Source organism: Herpailurus yagouaroundi, unplaced genomic scaffold, assembly GCF_014898765.1.
Source record: "Herpailurus yagouaroundi ecotype Mexico unplaced genomic scaffold, PumYag 29, whole genome shotgun sequence".
Lineage (NCBI taxonomy): Eukaryota > Metazoa > Chordata > Mammalia > Carnivora > Felidae > Herpailurus > Herpailurus yagouaroundi.
The window spans coordinates 7,727,497-7,740,513 of record NW_024412377.1 but is presented as its reverse complement, the minus strand read 5'-3'; the positions used below and the strand labels follow the sequence as shown (position 1 = coordinate 7,740,513).

Sequence of the window (13,017 nt, the reverse complement as noted above, 5' to 3'; positions counted from 1 at the left end):
GTGGTCAATAAATAGTAGCTATTATCATCTGAGATCATTCTCATCCCTTAGAAAAATTAAGAAACAACGCGCTACAGGCTTTTATGACCCCATCTGTATACAAACATCTCCCTCTGATATTTTCAGAGTGTATTTACGTGAAGAGGAGAAAATACTTGCAGAGGGTAACATAGTGGCCTTCCTTGAACCCAGACCAAAAGCACTAACATGAAAATAATTCTGTTAAATAGAACTCTCCAGCAATGCCTTTGCCGCCATTTTGACTACTTGCAGTGGGATGGGTGACTTGACTGGATTCCCAGTCCTAGTGATCACTGTGTGTGTGTGTGTGTGTGTGTGTGTGTCCCCATCCCAAAATGCTCCTACGCAGCAACCAAGCTACCCTAATCTCTGCCAGCACACTTGGGGAGGCATAGACCAAACGCTCATGTAGGCATAAAACATCACCAGCCGTTCACAGAAACCTAGAACAGATGCTCCCCGGAATTAAAGGGAGGAGGAGGAAGGACTCCATGTAAGCAGCTAGGAAAGCAGGGTTGCTGCAGAGCAGTGGATTCAAATCACGCCCACCATGTTGCCTACCGATAGCAGTCCTGGGAAGCTTAGCGTTTTGGTCCTTGCCAGGGAGCCCAGAATCATTTCCCCGGGCTGCGCTGCTCTCCGTAGCTTTGAGGAAGAGGAGCATCAACGTTCCTGGACCCAGTAGGCATCCCGCAGAGGCCTGGGCTGCTGGGGTGCATCTGGAGTGTCGGTGTGGTTCAGGGCAAAGGTCAAGAGACCACACTGGAATGGAAGTTGTGGGGGAGGGCCCCAGACAGTGAAGGAATTTACAGTCCTGTCCTTTAGCCTGGGAAGGGGGTGTCCCCGAGGCTTGTGGAAGCCCTCCTCAAACATCGAAGGCCTGTCCCGCAGAAGAGGCCTTGGTCGTGGGATGGAGCCCCAGATGGTGCAGAGGCCTCCCCGAGGGCCCTCAGGCTCACGTGTGCAGAGGCGCGAGGGCGCGGGCCAGGGCGGCCGTCCACGGGGAGGAAAGCTGGATCAGGTCGCATTAGCCTCCTTCCCGGCCCTAACGCCCAGGGCGGCTGAGTCTCCCCTGGCAGAGTGGACAGAAAACGTCACGTCTCCCGAGGCCTGTACTGACAGTCCGGGTCGTGAGGTCTTAAGACACACAAAAAGAATGTAAAGTAGTCTTGACGCTTTTTCTGTGGATCCCGTGTTGGACAGTCATTTGGATGTGTTGCGTTAAGTTAAATATATGGCCGTTTATTTCAATAATTGCTGTTTTAGATTTTTAGCAGAGTTTTGAAACCATGAATGGTTTTCTCAACCCTGGGGATTTTTATTTAAAGACGAGACCAGAAAACCCAGTCCTGAGGGCCGTCCGCCTTCCACGGGGACACTCGTCCACCACGCATTCCTGGCACCTCGTCCCCTGTCTGGGATGCCAAGGAAGCATGGAGCTTGTTCATCAAGGAAACTTCGGAAATAAATAATGAGATCTGTAGTTCAGGACAGAGGACCCTGTCGAGACTGTGATGTGGTCCTGAACAGGTGAGCCTTGGAAAACTCTGTGCATATTTGGCAGCTGCTTAGGGCAGGTGTGAGGAAGTTTTGGAGTTGTCTGCCGATAACATAAGAAGCCGTTTCTGAGGCGCCAATCCCTGCTAATTCCGCCTCGGTTGCAATTCCTTTAAGTTTAGATAAGTGTGGTTTTTTAAAAACTGGAAAAGCCCGAGGATGTGGGGAGGGCAGGAACAATATTTTTCACCCTCTCTGTTTCCTGAGAGAAAGTAATGTTCATCTTCAAAACAACATCTGTCAGAATGATTCTCATCAGATTAAATAAATCCTCAAAGCCGCGATCACAGTTTATAGAATCTTGGAAATGTACGTTATGCTGTGCATGGAGCCCTAATGGAATTTAAAATATGTGTGTTTTTGCGAACACAGCTTTGTAAGCAGACTCTTACCGGGGTTTCTCGTTGGTGAATTTTCGTTTAAGCTACCACATCTCAAGGAGCTTAGAAAGCGTTTTTTTTTTTTTTTAATTTTCTTTCAACGTTTTTTATTTATTTTTGGGACAGAGAGAGACAGAGCATGAACGGGGGAGGGGCAGAGAGAGAGGGAGACACAGAATCGGAAACAGGCTCCAGGCTCTGAGCCATCAGCCCAGAGCCTGATGCGGGGCTCGAACTCACGGACCGCGAGATCGTGACCTGGCCGAAGTCGGACACTTAACCGACTGCGCCACCCAGGCGCCCCGCTTAGAAAGCGTTTCTACTAGACAAATGTAACGAACAATCGTTTACCAGTTTTGAGATTCTATTAATAGTAGGTGGAAAAAGACAAAGAGCTAGGGGGCCCCTTGGCCAACCCTGATGAAAATCCGCAACACAGTCTGTGCCAAAAGAGGAGCCGCGTGGAACTAGATGTCACCGTTAGGTAGCATGGGAGAGGTCAGCCTTCGGTCATCTTGTCACAGGCAGCTGCCGTATGTCCTTACAGGTGATTATAGCCTTTTTAGTATCAGAGAAGGGAAGAAGATTTCCGGGGGGCGTTTTGTGTCATAAAGACCTTGGACGACTGATCAATATACATGGATATGTAGTATTCTGTGCTGCCAGAAAGCATATTCTTACATTGGTTTGCTAAGTCTAAAATACAGATTTGAAGGGGCACGTGCACCCCAGTATTTATAGCAGCACTATCGACAATATCCAAACTCTGGAGAGAGCCCAGTGTCCATCGACTGATGGATGATAAAGGTGTGGTGCATATATGTATACGTGGGAGGGGGAATACTAGTCAGCAGTCAAAAAGAATGAAATCTTGCCATTTGCAACCACATAGATGGAACTAGAGTGTATCACGCTAAGCGAAATACATCAGAGAAAGACAAATTACCTTATGATGTCATTCGTAGGTGGAATTTAAGAAATAAAACAGACGGACATATGGGAGAGGGAAGAAAAAAGAGGGAAGCCACAAGAGATTCTTAAATGCAGAGAACAAACTGAGGGTTGCTGGCCGGGGAGAGGGGAGGTGGGGGGGGATGGCCTACATGGGTGATGGACATTAAGGAGGGCACTTTCGGGGATGAGCACTGGGTGTCGTATGTAAGTGATGAATCACTGGCTTCCACTCCTGAAACCAATATTGCACTGTATGTTAACCAACTAGAATTTAAATGAAAATTTGAAAAAAAAATTAGTTGCTAAGTCCAAACAATAAGACACCACTTTTCACACATTAGGATGGCTACTATCAAAAAACCCCAGAGTAGAACAAGTATTGGTGATGTGCAGAAACTGGAACCTTGTGCATTGCTGGGGAGAACCTCAGTGGTGGAACGTCTGTGGAAAACAGCTTGGCGGTTCCTCAGAGCTGAACACGAATTACCGTATGACCCAGAAGTTCCGCTTCTGAGCGTGTACATGAAAGATTTGAAAGCGGGGACTCAAACAGATCCTATTAGACCAGTGTTCATAGCATCATTAATCACAAGAGCCAAAAAGGTGGAAACAAGTCAAACGTCCATCAGCAATGAATGGAAAAACAGAACATGACCTACCCATATAATGGCCTATAATTCAGCCTCAAAACGAAAGCAGTTCTGCGGCACTTGGGTGGTTCAGTCGGTGGTGAAGCGTCTGACTCTTGGTTTCGGCCCAGGTCATGATCTCACGGTTAGTGAGTTCAAGCCCTGCATCAGGCTCTGAGCTGACAGTGTGGAGCCTGCTTGAGATTCTCCCTCCCTCTCTTCTCTCTCTCTCTGCCCTTCCCACCCTCCCTCTCTCTCTCAAAATAAATATAAACTTTTTTTTAAAAAAAGGAAACTCTGCTATGTGCTACAACCTGGGTGACCTTATGCTAAGTGAAATAAGCCAGGCATAAAAGGACAAATATTGTGTGATTCCACTCATATGAGGTGCCCAGAGTAGTTTGATTTCTTAGGACAGAAAGTAGAACAGCAGTTGCAGGGGATGAGGAAGGGGGCTGGGAGAGGAGGCTGGGGAGGGGGTTGGGGGAGGAGGGTGGGCAGGGGGTGGGGAGGGGGTTGAGGGTTGCTGTTTACTAGTGTCTCCTAAGGATGCGAGAGCCCTGCGAACGGGCGGTGGCGGTGGAGGTGGCTGCGTGACATCGTGAACGTATTGCCACTCAGTTGTACAGCTGTACGATTTACAGCGGCGACAACGGTAAATAAATTAGTTGCTGAGCTAGATGGGATTTTAAAGCAGACTGGGTGGGGAGGGGAGAGTGCACACCGTCTTTGGGAGCATCGTGTACCTGCCGCTGACGAGAGCCAGCCCGGGCCCGGGCCTCCCCTGCAGGCTAGGTAAGAGTGTGCACGTACAGCACATTTCTTGAATGTGTTGTTAAAACTTAAAACAGTGCAGGGGCGCCTGGCTGGCTCGGTGGGTTAAGCGTCTGACTCTTGATTTTGGCCCGGGTCCTGAAAGCTCACCGTTGGGGGTTCGAGCCCCGCACCGGGCTCGGTGCTGCCGGTGCGGATCCTGCTTGGGATGATTCTCTGTCCCGCTCTCTGTGCCCCTCCTCCACTCACACTCTCTCTCAAAAATAAATAAAAAACATGGGAAAAAACCTACCTAAAAATCTGCAGGGCTTTTCCCCTTGTGGCTTCCGGTGCTGTATTTCTTAGCAGCACCGACAGATGGAGACGCGGGAGCACAGGGAAGACGGATGAAGTCTGAGGTCTTCACCGCCGCTTCCGAGCCGGCTTAACTGGATGGAATATGCCTAGTTTTGGCTGCGCCCCAGAGTCTGCTCAGACCGAAGCCAGCTTGGCGCCCCTGCTCCTCTGCCCAGATCGGCCCTCTGGGTGCGCAGAGGGCGACTTCCTGTCCCTTTGAACAGGGGGTCACAAACGCGCACCTGGTGGAAGGAATGGGGCCTGCCGTGGCCAAGACGTGGGGGTGGTGTGGCCTCAGTGGCTCCCTGGGCCACACCCCTCACCCCTGCACAGCTCTCTGGGCAACCCTGTGGGCCCGTGCCGGCCGGTACGCCCGGCAAGAAGCCTGTGATACGCGTAGGCACGATCAGTGCCGTGTACTTCTTAAGACAACACCAAAACCAAAGGCTGGAAAGGAGGATATTTGAGTTTTGAATTTTTTAGTATTTACTTATCTTGTAATATTTCTATTAATATGGAATGTTAATGTTTACTTCTGCAATTTGGGTTGCCCACCGTTTCCGGATTCCTTTCCAAAGGGGCCATGGGGTATATGCGCCTGTCACCTGTTACCTCTTCTCACCCCTAACCAGAAAGTGGTTCCTGAATTTCAGCAGAATGTTTCAGAAACTCTCCTCCCTCCATTGCAACCCTAAAGAGCCATTTTGTACAGAATATACATGCCCTAAGACATCTGGGTGGCTCAGGACGCCTGGGTGGCTCAGTCCGTTGGGTGTCCAGCTTTGGCTCAGGTCATGATCTCACGGTCTGTGGGCTCGAGCCCCGCATCAAGCTCTGTGCAGACAGCTCGGAGCCTGGAGCCTGCTTCGGATTCTGTGTCTCCCTCTCTGTCTGCCCCTCCCCCACTCCAATCTGTCCCTCAAAAGTAAATAAATATTAAAATTTTTTAAAAAAATCTGGTGTACAGAGCCACCAGCACCCGGCTGTCTTCCCACCCATCGCCCAGACTGTTCTCAGAGCGTATTTCTTTCCTCTGAGTCCAGCTTGCTTTTCACGGACACACTTTCCCTTTATGAGCCGAATCCAGCAAGCCATTAAAGCCCAACAGCTTAAGTAAGGACTCGTCAAGGCGCAGGTGCCTCCGGAAGACGGGGGTCGGCGAGGGGAGTGCCATTTTGCACACCATCCTCAGGTTCTGTGCCCACAGCCCCTGCACATCCCCTAGGGAGGGAGCCGGGCTGGGGGTGCTCTTATTTCAGGGTCTCTGTTAGTCCCCAGAGTCGCTCTGGACGCTCTACTGTCGTGAGGGGAGGTCTCTTTGAGAGACTCACCTGGAGGGGAACCTGTGGGAGTCAAGATTCCAGGCGCGGCCGCTCCCTCCCTCCACGTGCATTTTCTGATGCTGGGGCTGGACCAGGGCCATTAGTGACCTCTTAGGATCATTGACACACATGTCCCGAGATGTTCTCAAGGCAAGAACTGGAACCCACCCTCGTGTTTAACGTGGGAGACACACAGGGACCGACTTGCATGGAAATACCCAGACTTTGAAGGGCACTTCGGAGGAGGGTCAGGGGGCCATCGGGTGGAAGCGTGGGACCCCGTGATGGGGCTCCTAGGGTCCGGAGACCCTTCCTCCACGCACACAGGGGAGCGGGCGCCGATGACCAGATCCCAGGAGCCACGGGCAGGGACTGCCATCCGGAGGGGGCCGGGCATTCCAGGGGTTCAGGACGTGGGACCCACTGCAGGCTGGCACTCTGCCTGCGACAGGCCACCTCCTTTCTCCAGAACCAGGTGCTACTCCCCCAGGAGCGTAACCTGCTGATGTGGCTGCAGTTTCCTTATAGTCTGGCTCTGGACATAAATGTGCATCTGTGTGTTTTATACACACAGTCAGGTAGAAGTACACATGATTTTAACTTTTTGTCTTGTCTGCTTTTGTCCGTTTTCCAATAACGAATGTATACATACACGTATAGAACGAGACAGGGAGAGAGAGAGAGGGCATATGTGGGCTTTTTTTAATATTTATTTTTGAGAGAGAGAGAGCACGAGCAGGGGAGGGGCAGAGAGACAGGGGGACAGAGGATCTGAAGCAGGCTCTGTACTGCCAGCAGAGAGCCCAACGTGGGGCTCGAACGCAAAAACTGCGAGGTCATGACCTGAGCTGAAATTGGACACTTAACCGACGGAGCCACCCAGACGCCCAGGCATACGTGTTCTATATAGATAATGGCTCACGCTTCCTCGGCCACCTTTTGGGGCTCACTTTGGACCAGGGAAGCCACTCTACGGTATATTTACTCTGACCAGATTCACTCTCTGTGGGTGAGACTTTCTCACCCAGTTCTTGCTGAGGGGAGGGAGCTGTCTCTACTGCCTTTAAGAGCCTTGACTGAGGTTACAAAACCAAGAAAAGTGGAGATGATTCAAGCAATCATACGCTCTTGGTACAAAACAATGGCGGTGCCTCCCTGGAAGGTGATGCCGCGTGATTAGTTGACGAAATGGAACCGTCCCTACTTTAGGCTCTTCCCAGATTTTTATTTTTTATCTATTTTTAATTTTTTTAAGGTTTATTTAATCTTATTTTCGAGAGAGAGAGACAGAGCACAAGCAGGGGAGGGGCACAGAGAGAGGGAGACACAGAACCCAAAGCAGGCTCCAGGCTCTGAGCGGTCAGCGCAGAGCCCGACGCGGGGCTCGAACTCACGAGATCATGACCTGAGCCGAAGACTGAGCCACCCAGGTGCCCCTCTTTCTAGATTTTTAAAGGAACACTCAAAATGTAAGAAAGTTTTATGGTGCCAGGACCATATTCCTTTCTAAAACATTTATGAAATGTTAGAATCCAAATACACCACGTGGGGGACTCACACTTGCGTTGAACTCATTCATCTCTGGTTGGCTATTGGTCCTGTAGCCAAATCATATGTGTAATAAAAGAAAAAAAAAAATCAACCCATTTAAGCACACAGCAAAAGCGAAAGAAAACCAGCCACGTAGGGGACGTTTCTGTGCTGCTTAGTAAGACTTGAAGTTTCTTAGTCTCCTGAAGTGACAGAAATCACTTGGGGGAATTTGGGGTATTTTAGCTCAACTGTTAGGGATATAAACAGTGAACTTACCGAATACTGGGACTTTTGCCCGCGGCAAAACAAAGCTAAGACAAGTGCTTTCCTTCCCAGGATGCCCGGCAGAGCAGGTGGGAGGCGAGCTGGGCAGCTCACGGGATGGACCCCCCCTCTGTCTGCCCAGCAAGGCTGTCCACCCACCGGAGGCGCCCGCACCCCCCGTTACCCTCTCCCTGCCAGGCTGGCGTTGTATTCACCTCCTGCTCCCCGGTCCCCTCACCTCTGGTGGAGGCATTCAGGGGGTGCACACCTGTGTACTCCCTGGAACTGTCTTCTCATGTTTTTAAATGATGGCAGCCACTTTTAAATGACGTGCAGCCACTTTTGAAAATGCACAGGAGAGTGTATGCTAACGTGAAAGCGTGCTCGGCGTATCCTAAATACAGAAAACAACGTGACTCTTTTGTAAGAAGTTTAATATGAAAACAAGTGTGTCTGTCCACAGAAAGAAACGCAGGATGGATATCCATCTATTAACTGTGATCATTTCCACTTGGTGGAATGACAACTGACTTCAGCATGTTTGAACTTGTCTGCGTTTCAGCAATGCACAGTTACTGCTTTGGTCCTGTCCCCCACCTCCCCAGTCTTGCTGACGGGTGGGCGAGCTCAATATGACTTGAGATGTTAAGAAATGACAATAGCTTCTCAAGGACCCTGCATTTTTAATACTTGGGTCTCCTAGGGGCCAGGAGCTTTTGCATCGGCCCTGGGATCTCACCCGTTAGAAGCTGCCAGAAAGAAGCTGCGGACCTTGTGAGGGCCCCGGAAGAATGCCTCCTTAGTGGGGGTCTCCGAGTTCAGCCCAGTGCGACCCTGTTTCTTCCCTGCCTCAGGAAGCACCTGTGTCCATTGTCTCTTGAAACAAAAACACCTGGGCTTGCCCCTAGCCTCAATTTGGGGACAGCCCCCCGAACGACAACAAAAGAAAGCACAGGCCTCAACTGCTGCCTGCTGGTCTCCTGCTCCTGCCCGAACTCAGCCTCAGGAGAAGGACCCCAATGGCCAGCGGGGGGTGGGATGCGATACTAGAGGAGGTCGGCTGCCCCTCCCTCCCTCCTCCCGGGTTACCGTCTGTTACACTCCCCCAAACCCACCTCCTCCAGTTCGCGCTGCCTGCCTCCCTCCACTTCTGTGAGCTGTTCCCTGAAATTGCCTTTTCCCTTCTTGTCTTGCAGCCCACCCAAACAGACCGTGTTCATCTCCGGTGTGATCGCCCGGGTAAGAACCATTCTGCCAAACCCTTGGTGCGCTGTGGGACTCCTGCTGTCTTTGTTAGACCCCATTCGTTCATCTGTCGGGGCCCAGAGGCCCCTGGTCCAGAGGCTGTGTCGTGTCCGTGGAGCACTTCCACAGCGAGCACTGTGTGGCGAGCACTGCCAGCAGGGCTCACACAGAGGAGCTGGAGCTGCCTGCCCCCCCCGCCTTTCTCGTGCTCCCCCTTCTCTTTCAACTCAACCAGGGTCGGCTGCTCCCCAGCGAAACAAGACTTAATAAGAATCGAAGTAAGAGTTAGCTGTTGTGACACATGAAAATGACATGAAATTCACATCCCGGTGTCCGTGGAAGCCTTTTAGCCGCGGATGCGGTTTTAGCCACACGCGGCCACACCCATTCATGCGTGTCTACACTGCTTTCCTGCTACCGTGGCAGCTGAGCCACAAAGCCCGAAATATTTACTGTCTGGCCCGTTACCACAAATGTCTGCCGCCCCCAGACTAAACTCACGGGGGTTTTGTCTCACCCTTTACTTTTCAAGAGCCCCACTTCTGGTGAAACCCAACTTTAAAAAAAAATTTTTTGTTTTAATGTTTATTTTTTGAGAGAGAGAGAGAGAGTGTGTGTGAGCAGTGGAGGGGCAGAGAGAGACAGAGACAGAATCCGAAGCAGGCTGGCAGGCTCTGGGCCGTCAGCACAGAGCCCAACGCGGGGCTCGAACCCATGAACCGCAAGATCGAGACCTGGGCCGAAGTCGGGTGCTTAACCGACTAAGCCACCCAGGTGTCCCCCAACATTTTCCTTTAATGACCCAGCAGCACACTCTCCTTTGAGGGAGGGCACAGCAGTGCCAACCATAGCCCTGTGGCTCATAGTACATCCGAGCCCTTAGCACGTGAGGACTTAAGAAAATGCTCTTGCTGGACACAGCTCACCATGGAGCCCCAGGACCCCGGGGGACACACAGGTGGCTCCTCAGATACACAAAAGAAAATTAAATGCTGACACAAGGCCAGAGTCACCCCATGGTGACAGCTCAGCCCTTGCACATCAGGGCTCCAGCCTGCTTGCCGTGGTCTGGGCTCCAGCCACCATCACACATGCACTGTTGTCTCAAGAAGGCATTTCCTCCCCGACAAACAGCTGGGTGCCTTCTGTGAGACTCAGCAGGTTGGATCTGACTTCCTCTCACGGCTTTCAGCCCTGCCCTGGCTGTGTCTCCCTCCCAACAAGTGCCCTGACTCGGCCATGGCAGCAGATCAGAATTAGGACAGTGGATTTGGTTCTGTTTTGTCCCTGGATGTAGAGGTCACAGTTCTCGCAGAAGAAAGCCACCCAATACCGGCTTAGTCCTGAGCGAGTCGTATGGAGACCTGAGCTCACGGCAAGGGGGGCAGACAGCATTGTCACCCTCTGGGTGCCCCCCTCAGCACCCCAGACAGCTTCAGGACCCCCACGGTCCCAGGAGACAGCCTTCTACCTGCCAGCAGGTTCCCCAGCCCACTGCCCACCCTACGGGGAAGCCAGAGGACGTGGGGTCGGGGGCTTTGTTCTTGCGTTACCCCGCTGTTCAGTGTTGGTGAGCTGGTGCATTCTGTCTCCCGACAGGGCGACAAAGACTTCCCACCGGCGGCCGCCCAGGTGGCTCACCAGAAGCCCCACGCCTCCATGGACAAGCACCCCTCCCCGAGAACCCAGCACATCCAGCAGCCTCGCAAGTGAACGGCGAGGCCCCAGCGCCCCCACCAGCAGTGCCTCGATATCCCGACCTTTGGTATCTCCCCGGCAGAGACAATTGGCGTTTTCTTCAACCCGCTGCTCCCCTGGGAAATCTAAGACAAAGTGAAGCGCCCCGTCCTTTGCCTTAAATTTCCATGTCTGACACTAGAAAGGATCTGACCCCAAACCTCGTTTGCAGGGAGTCCTGGTTGATGTCGTTTGAGGGTCAGCGTGCCCCTGTACGTGCCTTTAGCAGAACTTGCCGAGACCTAAGTGAAGTGTTCAAAGCCCAGCTTTACTTGTACGTCAGCAGTCGTCGAGGGCGCAGGTTTGGGAGGACGAGATTAAGGCTGGAGGGAAAGTGGACCATTTCATGCTTTTTAGTAACAGGACAACGCGTCTTAACACCTAGGGGACGCATTTCAGAATCACAGGGGCGCGTTTCAGAAAGGCAGGGCAAGGCAGGCTTTTGAAAGTGGCACCAGCGTTACTGAATTCTCCTTCCCGTGTGACAGGGGGTCGCTGTAGGGGGACACCAGGTACTCCTGGGAAAAGCCAAAGAGAAGCTCCCGTCTTTGAAATGGCTTTTTAATCCCAGGAGCCACCTTCTGGAGAAGGAGATCGTAGACCGTCTGTGCAAAGGGAACAGCTCCAGAATGAGATCTCCGTGTGCGTCCCAAACCCGGCACGGCCCCGATCCAGACCGCCTCCAGCGGGGCAATCAGGCAAACCCGCGTTTCTCGTCATCCCCTCTAGAGCCGCTTTTGAGTTCTAGAAGTGACCACCGACCGGTGGAGGAGTAGACGTAAAGCTAGTTCTGGAACACCAAAGCAAGAGCGTTGTGGAAAGAGCAGATGAAACTCTGCCTAGAAGAAGGTAGAAACACCGTGTTCCACGTGAGCTAGAAAACACCTGTCAGTCCCACTGCCCTGAGTTTCTTCTGCCCGCGTGCGGTTTGCCGGCCCGTTCACCTGCGCGAGCCGGACGGTCCTACTCTTGCAGCCCGTCCTTCCTGCCCGGAGCGGCCCTGGACGGCTCTTGGGCTCACGGCGGTCGAGTGCTTTATTGTTCCAAGAAGCCAAAGGGCCGGTCCACTCGGATGCTGTGCCGTCCGGGCCCTGACCGACCACCGCCGACGGCCGTGTTTGCCGGAGGCCAGCGCCGCCGGCCGCCCGATGCCCTTACCAAAGCCACACCTGCCAGCTGGGAACCGTGACCTCATCAGACCCGCCCCTCGCCCTTCCCCGAGGGGAGAGCCCAACACTGCTTCACCTTCTAAAGGCAGGTTTGCTTTCTCTGCTCGCTGATTTGCTGAGGGCCAGCGAATAACCCTCAAGGTGCCCTGTCATCACATCTAGTATTTCTTAGCCGCGGAGATGTTGGTATCATCGGGCTTGCAGGGCTGCAGACTTGGGGGGGGGGGGGGGGGGGGGGGGCTGGCTGGTGGGGGGGCATATGTCGCAGAGCACAGTGAGTAAGCAGCCACCTCCCAGGGCTGGGTCCGGCCTGGGCGGACCATTGTACCGTCTGCTACAGAAATTAAGACGCATCCTTTTCCTTGATACTTTCTAGTTTTGCGGCCCCGGGTGCCGGGCTGTTTCCCAAGGTGCATTTTTTTCTCGTGTACTTTTAGCTACTTCTGTCATGTAGCCCTGGGCTCTAAATCATTAAACGCAAAACATTTTCCTGAATGAGTTCAATTGTTAACCTCAAGATTATTAACGATTGCAATAAAAGTCCCGCATTTCTTCTCATGGTTTGTTTTTTCTTATATTTCAGAGATTTTTTTTTCTTCTACATTTTACAGGGGCTCCCCGACACTTTCACTAGAATCAGGCACATGCCCACGTCATGGATACTTTCACAGATTGTTGCCCAGACACAAAGTCGACCCTCTGGACAGCTGACACCTTGAGTCTCATCAGCTACTTTAAAATGTCTGAAAATGGGAAAGCTTAATGCAGCTGATTAAAACATATTACTTGAGCCCAGCAGCTGGCCCTATGCTAGGGAGGCCCTTCGGGACAGACTTAAGAAGGAATTAGTAGTAAGCCCAGGGGTGGCTGTGAGCAGCTTTTGGTGAAAAAGACATTCACCGTTGTCCAGAGGTCTCCAGGAACCCTGTGCAGAGGAGAAGAGCACAACTGTCAGACCCTGGGACTGAACTGGGAGGGTCCCCTGAAGTTTCCCCACCCGGGGCCGCCTCCTCCCTCAGGTGAGGACCTGGGTGTCAGGCATCTGACAGGCCAGAGTTGGCATCTCCCAACCAGCCTGGCCTTTCCTTAGCCCTCG

General features: G+C 52.3%; 1 protein-coding gene across 1 annotated transcript in view; it reads left to right on the top strand.

The window, feature by feature from the left end:
- Positions 1-12,479, top strand: part of DAP (death associated protein) — a 52,878-nt gene extending 40,399 nt beyond the window's left edge. The window contains exons 2-3 of the mRNA XM_040494025.1: positions 8,967-9,009; positions 10,615-12,479. Coding sequence (XP_040349959.1) covers positions 8,967-9,009; positions 10,615-10,728 — 157 coding nt within the window. The 3' untranslated portion in view covers positions 10,729-12,479. The remainder of the gene's footprint in view (positions 1-8,966; positions 9,010-10,614) is intronic.
- The last annotated feature ends 538 nt before the right edge of the window (positions 12,480-13,017 follow it).